Genomic DNA, 12416 nt, shown 5'->3' on the forward strand with positions numbered 1-12416 from the left:
CTGTTTAGTATGGGAATTTGGAAAGCTATACAAAAGGAAAACTGGAAAAGAGCATGTCCGAAGACTCAAGTTTATGCTGTGAACTCCCTTCCATTTTTTCCTTGACACTAGCTATACCTTCAGTTGTACTTACAAGATTATTCCCGACCCCTCTTAGTCAGCCCATAATAATAATAATAATAATAGATTACATTTATATAGTGCTTTTCTGGACACTCCACTCAAAGCACTTTACAGGTAATGGGGATCCCCTCCACCACCACCAATGTGCAGCCCCACCTGGATGATGCGACGGCAGCTATAGTGCGCCAGAACGCTCACCACACATCAGCTATCAGTGGGGGAGGAGAGCAGAGTAATGTAGACAATTCATAGAGGGGGATTATTAGGAGGCCATGATTGGTAAGGGCCAATGTGAAATTTGGCCAGGACGCCAGGGTTACACCCCTACTCTTTTCGAGAAACGCCCCGGGATTTTTAAAGACCACAGAGTCAGGACCTCAGTTTTACATCTCATCTGAAAGATGGCACCTGTTTACAGTATAGTGTCCCTATCACTATACTGGGGCATTAGGACCCACATGGACCGAGGGTGAACACCCCCTGGTGGCCCCACTAACACCTCTTCCAGCAGCAACCTTAGTTTTTCCCAGGAGGTCTCCCATCCAGGTACTGACCAGGCTCACACCCACTTAGCTTCAGTGGGCTGCCAGTTGTGAGTTGCAGGGTGATATGGCTGCTGGCATAACCTTTTTCAGCTCCTCCCTTCAGAAAAATGCTTTAAATCAACCCTCTTCAACCTCAGCTTCTTTCCCACTACCATGCAAACCCTTTCCACCTTCAGGTATTTACTGTAGCATCTCTTTTACAATCCCGTTTGCTACATGTAAGACGAATGTTTACATGTGCTTGTGATTGCGATTGTGTTTGGCTATTTCAAACTACATTTTATTTTTAATACTGTGTGTGTTGTATGTTTGCCTTATCGGTGTTCTCTTGCTGCACCAAAAGCAAATTCCACCAGATATCGTTTTGTGACAATAAAGAATTCTACTCTATTCAAAGTCTATGTCGATACAGAACAATAATAATATGACTTTTATGTATAAATGGGTAAATCTTTTTTTTTCCCAAGACAAGAAAAAACTCAGCTTCTATGACAATGATGCTACAGACATTGGTTGCTGGAGAGTGAGATGTGAAGACTTGCCTTGTGCTCCAGCAAGTCCTTCTCCCCCTGCAGCTGTGTGAGGCTGGTGCTCAGGGACCTGCTCTCCTGAAGTCCAGCTCTCAGCGCCTGAGTCTCCATTCGCAAGCTCCTCAGCTCACCCTGACTCCTGTGCAGCTCCTGAAGACAGGAACATAAAGCCTTTACCAATAAATGCCATTTGGTACATTTAGACTGCCTGGTTATGGCCTGCAAATCAATCCTAAAATCTAATTTTATCTGGCCTCTTTCTGAATGATCATAGGGTTTCCACTTCAACAACGTGACTGGGTAACCTGCTTCAGACTCCCACCACCCTCTGTGTAAAGGGACCCCTTTTCCTCTCATGCTTCAATATACCTCTTCCTTGTTTTTCCACTTGAGCCCACTGGTTCATGTTTTACCAGTGTCCTTCAATGTGTCCATTGAGGTACATTTTCTCCAAAGCATTTGAAGTATAACTGAAGGAAGTTTCCTGTTCAAGACTAATGTTCAGCATATGACTAATTTTAACAATCAGCATATGAAGTTCATTAATATATCTGGTTGCTCTTGCCTTTTGTAATGAAAAGATCTAATTGCACACAATACAATTGCACCCAGAACATGTGAACACACAACAAGTGAGACTAGCTGTTAGTATCTTTTCTGATCTCTAACATTCTCTGCATGACGAATACCGACTGATTCCTTCAAGTAGGTAAACAGACATTTTAGAGTCCCTCAGTGCAGGTGTAACCTTACAAGAAATTCTTTTATCCCACATTTGATCAAACTACTCCACAAATGGACACAATAAAGGAGTACTGGTTTATGGGAAATTGCAATTAGTGGTTATGTGAGGAAATGGGAGGTATTGTGCAATTATAGCAGCTTGGGGTGATTGTGGGGGAAGTGAACTTATAGGTTCTGGTAAGCTGTGTAGGAGTGGTGTGTAATGTATGGGTTGATGTCTTTTACGTAATTTTATATTTATTCTTAATGTAACATTTAGATGTACTATTTATGCTCTTTGTAAATCACTGTGTGTATAAAATATAACTGCGTGGATGAAAAACAAGCAGAGTGGTGGCTCTGTGGCTAAGGATCTGAGCCTGTGGCTGGAAGGTTGCCGGTTCGTATCCTGCGGCCAGCAGAGAAATCCTACTCCGTTGGGCCCCTGAGCAAGGCCCTTAACCCCACCTGCTCCAAGGGTGCTGTATAAATAGCTGACCCTGCGCTCTGACCCCAAGCTTCTCTCTCCCTGTCTGTGTGTCTCATGGAGAGCAAGCTGGGGTATGTGAAAAGACATACAAGAAATGGTATATGGCCAATAAAGTGATCTTAACAAATGTCTTGAGAAATCCTATCGTAGAAAGACTATTTCAGACCTGGAGCACAGGGAAGACCAACTGCAACCAGAGCTCCCCGTACAATAACCTGCATATCACTCAAGCGAGCTGTGAGGGACAGAGAGGAAGGCAACCTTAATAACAGCCCATCCTCTGCCCCCTTAAAAACAGCTGAAGGAAGACCCGGCTCTCTGCTGTCTGGTGTTCAGAAGCCCTGTAGCCGTTCGGCTCTATATAAGAAGAATGGTGCCCCACCTCCCTCTCCTTTTTCAGGGCGCCCTGGGCAGCAGTCAGGTCGACCTCGAGCTGCTTCCTCCACTCCTGCTCTTCCGTCAGACGCCCCTCCAGCACCGCCAGCTTCTCCTGGCTGCTGCTCTTCAGCTGCGGGACACAGGGGAATAATTCGTAGATCATCGCTCAGCCCCCTGCACAGCATTTGCAGCTTGGGCTTGCAGACCCCTACACAAACGGCGGAGATGAAGCTGAGCTCAAGCCTGTGTCCAGTGTGCAAGTGGCCTCCAGTCACTTGGCCTAAAGCAGGGTTTCTGCATCCTGGACAGGAGTCCTCTAACTGGACATTAGTGGACTTTAAAACTTGCATGTAAACTCTAATTTGGATTTTAAAACAGGCCTAAAACACTACAGTCAAACAGGTCTAGAGCAGCAGGTCTACAGAGGTTAGCTCCTTAAAATGGTGTTTACTACCCATTAATTAGTTTATCAATCTATGCGCACGCTTTATGTTGGAATCCAACAGCTTCTACTTTAAGAATCAATAGTTCAATGGAGAACCGGTAAAGGAAAATGTTTCTGGAAATCTAATTACATATACTGTACACCTGTCAGCTGTCTGGTGCTTGTTAAAAAACTGCTAGCAAGTTAAACAAGACCGTTTTTAAATCCATATTGGCTGCTTCTTAAAAAATTCTTCACGTTTAGTTTTATCACAACCACGCAGAAGTAAGAAGGCTGATTGGTGAGTTTGATATAGTATGATTCCTAACACATTAATTCCAATATCTTATTATTTCTAATGATTCCAATATTTGGGGTCTTATTAAAGTTCCTCAGAAAGGTAAACAGGGAGAATGAGGATCAGAGGGAGATTTGCTTGGCCAAGGTGATTCAACATAAATGCCAACTGAACCTGATCCTTAAAAGGGAACTGCAATGCTATTTTTATATTTTAGGTTTAGAAAGAATCACAATGATCAGTACATTTCAAACCACAATGAAAGTAAAAAAGTGTGTACAAACAGAACCTTTTTAGAGGGGTAATCAGTAGAAAATGAAAATACTTTAAAAGAATGTAAGATTCTTGTTTTCTTGGTTACCAGCTGCTAACGTATCCCAGATACACAATTAGCTGATTTATACGACTTGCAGAGAATCAGCTGAATTGCTTGTTCCAGATACCCTCTGTTTTCAGCTCTGTCCACTTCCTCTAAATGTCCACTTGCACCCCCAGGTCTGTGTTTTATGGCTGAGCTTGAATGAACATCTTGGCTTAATGTAGGTGATGCCTCTGAGGATTTCAAACACTTAAATGTTTTGTTAAATGCCTTTATCAATCTCCTCAGTTCAAAATCGAAGAAGTCTGATTTCTAACCTGCCTGTGGATAAGAACATTTTTCAAAATGCACTAACTAGGGCTGTTATGGCCCCTGACTCACCTGCTGAAGGCAGGCCTGTATTTGCCCCACACTCACCTGCTGAAGGCAGGCCTGTTTTTGCCCCACACTCACCTGCTGAAGGCAGGCCTGTTATTGCCCCACACTCACCTGCTGAAGGCAGGCCTGTTATTGCCCTGACTCACCTGCTGAAGGTAGGCCTCGGGCTCACTAGTGAGGGCAAGGGGCTGAATTTCCCTCTTCAGTTGAGGTCCCTCCAGATCCTGAGAAAGCCGACTCAGCTCTCCCTCCAGGCGTTTGATCTGCATGGTAAAAGAGATTGATTTGCATTAGTTTTAAAAACAACTACAAGATAACATCTAAACTGTATTTAGATGACTTGGAAAAGTCAGCTACAGATCCCTACTAATGGGTGACGCCAGAGCAAATAGTATGAACCATCTGGAAGTCTCACTGTCTACCTACTGCTGAAACGGCAGACAACACTCTTCCCTGTGAAACTGAATTTCCAAACCAGTGCCACAGTGGACAGTGCTGTTGGAGATGGTGTTGTTCAGATGACATTAAACTGAGGTTCTGACTACATGGTCACTAAAGATGTGATTGAGCAGGGGTGAACACCCTGGTGTTCCTGGCTCAATTCCAATCCAATCAAGACTTGCAGTTTGACTTAACTGGTATAGCAACTATTTCCCCCATTTGATCTACTGTGTAGGGGGGAGAATAACACCTCAGGTCAGTGCTGCACCTCAGTGGTGAACTAAATGGTTCCTCTCCTATATGTAAAGTTTTTCGGATCCTTCAGGATGAAAAGCACAATATAAACGCAATTAATAATTACTTATTATTTTTATGCAGACAAGTTTCCTTGGACTAGGTGTGATTCAGCTAGTGTGCATTCAGAGTGAACTCATGAATAGCAGTTCTTTGTCAGTTTACTGTCAACAGACTGTCTCCGTTGACAGTCAGGACCTAGAACTTCAGATTGGCTTATATAACTTTAGAGATCAAATCAGAATGATGACACACTCAAAAGAAAGCAGAGTTAATGATTGACTGTACACTGCTTCCTCCTCATCTGCGGTTTTGCATATTGACAGTGTCAGCCTCAGCCTGGCCTGAGAGGCTTCTAGAACATCCTTAGAAGTCTGAAGCTTCTAGAACATTCTCACAGGACTGTAGCTGCTCTGCTCTCCAGGGCTCAAATCAAAATTTGAACATGTTTTCCTCCATATTACCCATCGCATCTCTCCCTGCTTCATCACATCGTTCTAAAGATTACCATACTCATTAACTGGACAGGTATGCGTTTAATGTTCATGTTTATAACAGAGCACTGTGCTGTACTTTCTCTTATTTTTCTTTGTTATCAGGCATATCTCTGTTGATTTGCATGTATTAGGTATCCTTGTGGTGTATATATATATATGTTATTGGGGCAGCACGGTGGTGCAATGGTCAGCATTGCTGCCTCACAGTCCTGGGGCCCTGGGTTCAATTCCAGACCTGGCGGGCTGTTAGTGTGGAGTTTGTACAGTACGTTCTCCCTGTAATCGCCTGGGATTCCTCTGGGTGCTCCAGTTTCCTCCCACAGCAAAGACATGCTGGCAGGTTAACTGGCTTCAGGGAATATTGTCTCTGGTGTGACTGTGCGTCTGTCTGCCCTGCGGTGGACTGGCGTCCCGTCCATGGTGTACCCTGCCCTGCTCTCGTTGCCTGCTGGGATAGACTGAATTGGAGGAAGCGGTTGGAAAACGGATGGATACACATGGCACAGGAGAGTTGTTCTTCCCAGGAGGAAGGGGGGCTCTCTCACGCGCCGGTGGGGGGGTGGGGGGGCCTGACCTTCCGCCGCATGCCCTCGGCCTCGCCCTCGTGCCGCTCCCGCTCCTCCTTGCTGCGGTTCTGCGCCTCCCCCAGCAGCGCCTCCAGCTCCTCGTTCCGCTCCACCAGCTCCTCGTGCTCCGCCTGCAGCTTGTGCAGCCGCCTCTGCAGCTCCCGCAGGCGGCAGGCCTGGTCCTCGGCCTCCTGGCGGCACCTGCGGCCACAGTCAGTAACGTCTTCATCCAGCAGGGCACATTCAAATCTAACTGTAGATGTACTTGAAATAATAATAATTCCTTACACCTATACAGCGCTTCACAGCTAATGGGCATCTCCTCCACCACCACCAGTGTGTAGCCCCACCTGGATGATGCGACGGCAGCCATAGTGCGCCAGAACGCTCCCCACACACCAGCTCTCAGTGGGGAGGAGAGCAGGGAGGGAGAAGAGCCAGTTCAGAGATGGGCCTTCATTAATCTTCAGTGGGCTGCCAGTTGTGAGTTGCAGGGTGACATAGCTGCTGGCAAAACTTATCGTTCTTATTAAATCTTATCATTAAGACGAGCAGATCACAGCTACAGTATATCACCCTGCAACTCACAACTGGCAACACACTGAAGAGCTCGGCAGGTGTGAGTCTGGTCCGTACCTGGATGGGAGACTCCTGGGAAAGCTGAGGTGTTAGTGGGACCAGCAAGGGGGTGCTCACCTTGTTTGTCCTAATGCCCCAGTATAGTGACGGGGACACTACACTGTAAAAAAACTGCAGCCTTTCGGATAAGATGTAAAACCGAGGTCCTGACTCTCTGTGGTCATTAAAAATCCCGGGGCATTTCTCAATAAGAGTAGGGGTTCCCCAGTGTTCTGGTCAAATTTCCCATTGGCTTTTACCAGTCATGGCCTCTTAATAATCTCCATCTATAAACTGTCTTCATCACTCTGCTCTCCTGCAGGTTAAATTGTAACAGTGTTTGATTCTTGACACCAACAAGAATTAGGTAACTTATGCTGAGCTTGTCTGATATTATTTCAAGCTCTTCCATACTCAGTAAGTTTCACACAAACCTTAATTCTAAAGCAGAGCTGACTGTTCTCAGTACACAAGCAGGAGTCTACAGTCAAGGCCCTTGACAAAGCCCTCTCTGTAGTCGGCCATGCTTTTTTCTATTTTTTCGATGGCTTGCAATGGCATACCATACCACATTGTCTGCTCTTGTTTCTTTTCACAGTCCGAGTCATTTTTTTACATTCCAGGAATCAGGCTGCAAGGGTTTTAGAAATTTGCAAATTCCCACCTGCAAACAACACCTGTCATGTAGGGGCATGTCAATAAGCACATGGTGCCACCCTGGCAAAAATCGACACAGAATTAACACTTCCCAGCAGACCTGTGCCAAATAGCAATGAAATATTGCTTAATAGTATCTCAAGCTCTTCCACACCCTGTAGGTTTCACACAAACCTGGATTCTAAACCAAAGCTGACTGTTATACTCATCATTCAGCTCAAAAGTGTACAACCCCGTACAAACAGTTATTCAACACCATTATTCTAAATTCTGAGAAAAATCTGTAATTTTATCTTTTGCTGATACTTAAATATTTTCAAATGATCTGTATTCTTGAAATAATAATAATGTCTGATAATATTAAGCATGTGAAAAAACGCTGAAACATTTGGACTATTCAATGCCCAAAACATAATTAAGTCGAACTATATTGTGTGCTTGGGTAGCAGACTAGGACTTTGATGCTCAGCTGCAGTTTGGGAGTGATACTTTCTTGTGCTCTTTTGTATTGGTATTGGTATTTATACTTGGTATTTAACAGACGGGTCATTTGGGACTATACACTGTAAACTTCCCTCCACCCAATTTCTAACAGTTATAGCCAATTCAGGGTCAAGGGGGAGCTGGAGTTTATCCAGGCAAGTAATTGGCGCAAGGTGGGATACACCCTGGACTGGCTGCCAGTCCACTGCAGGGCACACACGACACTCAAACCAGGGCACACGGGAGGAACATACTGACTCCACCCAGATAGCACCCCAGGTCCAGAACTGAACTCTGGGCCCCAGCACAGCAAAGCAGCCACTGTGCGACCGTGCCACCCTTGCACTGTAAACTTATGAATCCACATTTTACTACATTGTGATATGTTACACAATATATATTTTGTAGAATACATCTGCTGCAGGAGAGACCTTTTATGGACGAGCTCCTCTTGATCCTTATTTCTCAGGCTGGCATCTGCAGTCTGTATTTCAGGGCCAGGGCCGGCGGAGAGCTCTTCAGCCTTCACCTGGCCCAGGAGAGCTGCAGGAGGCAGTGACTCTTCTGCCTTTCCTCCCCCATCCCTGACGGACTGCGGCTCCCTTCTCAGGCTCTCCACCTACGAGACAACGGGAGATCAATAAAGGTTAAAAATTCAATGCAAAAAAAACTATTGAACTTGCAAAGCACTTTTCATCTTGCCGCGTTTTACAAACGCAAGGATATCCACGTCATCCACCAAGTACTGCAATGACAATACCGCAGATAAAATCGTTTTCAGTAGCCGCATGACCCTAATTTCCAAATGCCAAAGCCAAGAAGGTTAATAGTAATAATTATAACACTAAGTTATTCTAAAATGTGCTGTCAGCATGAGTAAACAGATCAACAGCAGTATCACTATCGGGATCAGAGCCTGCTTGGTGCAACTGGTGCACGAGACACTGCTGTGTGTGTGTGTGCCTCATTTCACAATCTGCATTAATATAAAAATGATTAGAAAAAGAGAAGAAGGTGTGACAGTCACTTGTGTGAGGATTTATGTGAGCATGTGTCACGTCAGCACTGCTGAGGCTGATCAGGTCCAGACACACCCAGGAAAACGGCAGCTGAGAATGTTCAACCAGCCCAGCTGGGAACTGGTTTCAGAACACCCCTGAGGAAAATACACTCAGAGAAAAGGAACAGTTTCCATCTTCTAACCATTTCTTCCAGTTCAGGGTCGCAAGGGAGCCAGAGGCAGACCCGGCAAGCAACAGGCGCAAGGCAGGGTCTGGACAGGCACACACAAACGCACCCTCACTCACACTTAGGGGTCATTTTTCCAGAAGCCAATTAACATACCAGTAGGTCTTTGGGCTGTGGGAGGAAACCAGAGCACCCAGAGGAAACCCACATGAACACGGGGAGAACGTACAAACTCCACACACAATTCCTCAGGTCTGGAATTGAACCCGGGGCCCCAGCACTGTGACACCATGCCACCCCGCTTTCAATCATGTTAATCACAAAATCGTTCGCTGTGACCTAGTTACACAGAATGGCTTTAAAGGGCTGGATTCAGGCAGTGTTTTATTTTCCAGGCCCTTTCTATTTTGCTTGTAATGTATTCAGCTTGTCAGTACATGTAATGTATGTATTCGGAATGTTCAAAGCCATTGTACAAGAAACAATGACCTGACCACAAAACGACTTTGTCAACACTAGGGGTCAGTAAAAATGTACAAGCAATACTATATATCATCACAACAGAATTTTTCTTGGCTCATCCACGGGTCAGAGGGTTACTATGACACTGTTTCTACCCTGCGGGTAAAAATGAGGACAAATCTGGTGCACCAAATTTTAATTCGGTGCAAAAGGTTTTGTTATCTCAGAGCCCTTGGTTTAGGTAAATTGCTTGGCTGCTTAGAGCCCCAAGGCCACCAGGGGGCCCCCTCACTGTGCAACACAACATATTCCTAATCAGCACATTCAAATATGATCCACAAATTCCTTCCAGTGGCCTTTTCTGTTGCTGCTGTGCAATCTAGGCTGTTAAAGTTGGTTACTTATAAATGATAATATTATTAGTTATGGATGTAAGTGTCAATGTAGTAAATTACTCTCATCTTTGACGAAAGAGGACCATATCAGTTTGGTTCCAGCTGCTGCTACACCGAATGCTGTTCGCTGCATTTCGGAAAAGTAGCAAATTTTGTGTTGTTTAAAATAAAAATCTTGTAGTTGCAATCTGTAAATGCACGTCGTCCGCCAAAAGGACAATCCCTATTGGGTGCTGAGAAAAGGAAGAGCAGAAAAGAAAAGCAGGTTAGACGATCTCAAAACAGAAGTACGCCTAATCACGTCACTGCGATAAGGCATTTGTATCTGTTTCGGTTTTGAGTCTGTCAGATCCATGTAACTAGCGAACGGCAGTCAAGCCACATTTTCTAGCTTGACATGTCGACTACTAGTTGTGTTGAGTATATCAGTGCACAGAGCAAGGTCATGCTTCTTTATGATGTGGTTTGTGCTTCTTGATCTTATTTTTAAGTTATTTATTGTGTTCCTCAAAGCTGGTTAATAAAAGTGATATAGTGATATAATTCATTTATGTAATTGATCTAACTAGTAAAATCAGTTGGGGTGGGAGCTGATAATAGTAGTGTGTGTGCCAATCATGATCTAGAGGGGCCCCCTTCCAAGATCTTGCCCAGAGCCCCCAAAAAGCTAGGGCCACCCTGCTTCATTCTGCAGGCAATCTAACCATGACAGCTTATTCAGAAAGACCGTGGGTGAACTCCTCCACATGCCGAGAAGGTATCTTGATTGCCCTGTCAGCAGCCCGCACTGTGAGTTCCTTCTCACCCCTGCTGGACTGAAGCAGTGCGAGAGAGGAACGACAGAGAGAAAGGAGAGCGAAGCACCGTGTCCAGCAGCGATCTCCTCTCCGCGTCCAGGTGGCGCACGCGGGCCCTCAGAGCCAGAATCTCCCGGTCCAGCCTGTCGTTCTGCTCTTTGGCCTTCTGCAGCTCGGTCACATCTGGGGAAAAGGGAATTGAACCGCAGTCAGAGAACGGGCAGGGAACCCGAAGCCCTGCCGAAACACATCAGAAACACAAAGAGACGCTTTGAACCCTCTGAGTCGTCTGGGGAAGGAGTGGCTCCAGACGCCGTGTGTATCGGCAGGTTTCAGACCCAGGTCAGGACAGAGAGCTCTGGACTGTTCATGACTTTGTCTCCTGCAGGCAGACCTGCTGCTGAAAGTGTTACTGTATCAGGAATCCGACTGACACCTAGTTACTGATGAGAATTTATTTTATTTATTTGGGAAACAAATCAGATATTGAATGAATACATTACGAAGCCAGTACTGGTACAAAAAGAACTACTATACCTTCTTTGTACCTTTACTAATTATGTTCCCCTCTAGGGTTACACTTTTATTTGTGCTGTTTTTTTTTAAAACCTAAATCCTGGAGCACAACAGCTGTTCTGAAATCCACCATGTTCGTCAATGGGAAGTGGCAGAACTGAATATTAGTCACGTTCAGTACTCTATGCTCCCACTTTTACTACATGGTGTCTCACCTAAAACTCTCTTTCCAACACCACCATGCCTTTTCATTATTTCACTATTCAAACATTTAACGCTGACAACAGTGAAAGAAACGTGAATAATAAAGCAAATTTGGGGTAACTTGACTACTTGGCCATCTATTTCATTACACAGAAGAAGTTCAGCTGGGAAAGCCCTGCAGCCCGGGCCAAAAGTTGTCTCACCTCTCTCTTTGAGCTTGTCCACCTCCTCTTTCAGCAGCTCCACCTCCTCATTGGCTCTCTGCAACTCTGGCTCTGAGAAAGAAAAACCATGATGATTAAAAAAGTGCTTGGCTGATACTCTTAGCCAAAGCACCTTACCTTTGTTTCTGCCCCAGGGTACAAAAAGCTATGCCCCACCTGGGATATGAACTCGCAGCCTCCCAGTAACGCTGTGCTCAGCCCAATCCCACTAAAACTCATACGGCCCTTCAAGGGGAGCAGACTCGCCGCACTGCGGTAGGTGGAAAATCGAGGACCAGCCCATGGCGGGCACTTGACACTGCTATGGTACCGTGCCCGGCCTGCTGCCCTGCCCCTCCCGGCGCTCACCGCACTGCCCCCGCATCTGCCTGGCGGAGTCCAGCTCGTCGCTCAGCCGCCGGATCTCCTCGTGCGCCATGGCCAGCCGGCGGGATGCCTCATCCAGGTCCCTCTCCAGATGCTGGCGCGCCAGCCGCTCGCCCGACAGCTCGGCGCCGTGAGCCTAGGGGAGGGAGGGAGGGAGGTTCAGTGCTGGAGCCCCCAGCCCCTCGTGCTCCGCCCCGGGCACAGGGGCCGAGGACCAGGCCTCTTCCTGAAGGCCACAAGATCTCACTGCCTGTTACTCGCTCAAGAAATCCACCGCCGCGGTCAAAATAATACACTGACTTTGCTCTTTTGTTATAGGATCTATCCCAGATCCAGAGCTTCCCCACACAAAGATGGGAATCAATGGACAGAGATCTGTAATTTCATTTTTGGTGCAAAATTAATATACAGTAGAATATAGATTAACATATTCCAGCAGGACTAGATAAAAGAGTTGGGGTATCTAAATTGGTTCACATCTGTTTTGACAGGGATCCCAT

At 45.8% G+C, this 12416-nt stretch overlaps 1 protein-coding gene across 1 annotated transcript in view; it reads right to left on the bottom strand.

The window, feature by feature from the left end:
- LOC148817412 (uncharacterized) overlaps positions 1–12416 on the bottom strand; it is a 61715-nt gene that overhangs the window by 33489 nt on the left and 15810 nt on the right. The window contains exons 7-14 of the mRNA XM_088938131.1: positions 11899–12052; positions 11530–11601; positions 10674–10789; positions 8196–8383; positions 6015–6207; positions 4355–4471; positions 2794–2919; positions 1211–1348 (exon numbers count right to left, since the gene is read on the bottom strand). Of these exons, the coding sequence (XP_088794257.1) occupies positions 1211–1348; positions 2794–2919; positions 4355–4471; positions 6015–6207; positions 8196–8383; positions 10674–10789; positions 11530–11601; positions 11899–12052 (1104 nt within the window). The remainder of the gene's footprint in view (positions 1–1210; positions 1349–2793; positions 2920–4354; positions 4472–6014; positions 6208–8195; positions 8384–10673; positions 10790–11529; positions 11602–11898; positions 12053–12416) is intronic.

This window comes from Atractosteus spatula, chromosome 20 (assembly GCF_055471065.1).
Source record: "Atractosteus spatula isolate fAtrSpa1 chromosome 20, fAtrSpa1.hap1, whole genome shotgun sequence".
NCBI lineage: Eukaryota > Metazoa > Chordata > Actinopteri > Semionotiformes > Lepisosteidae > Atractosteus > Atractosteus spatula.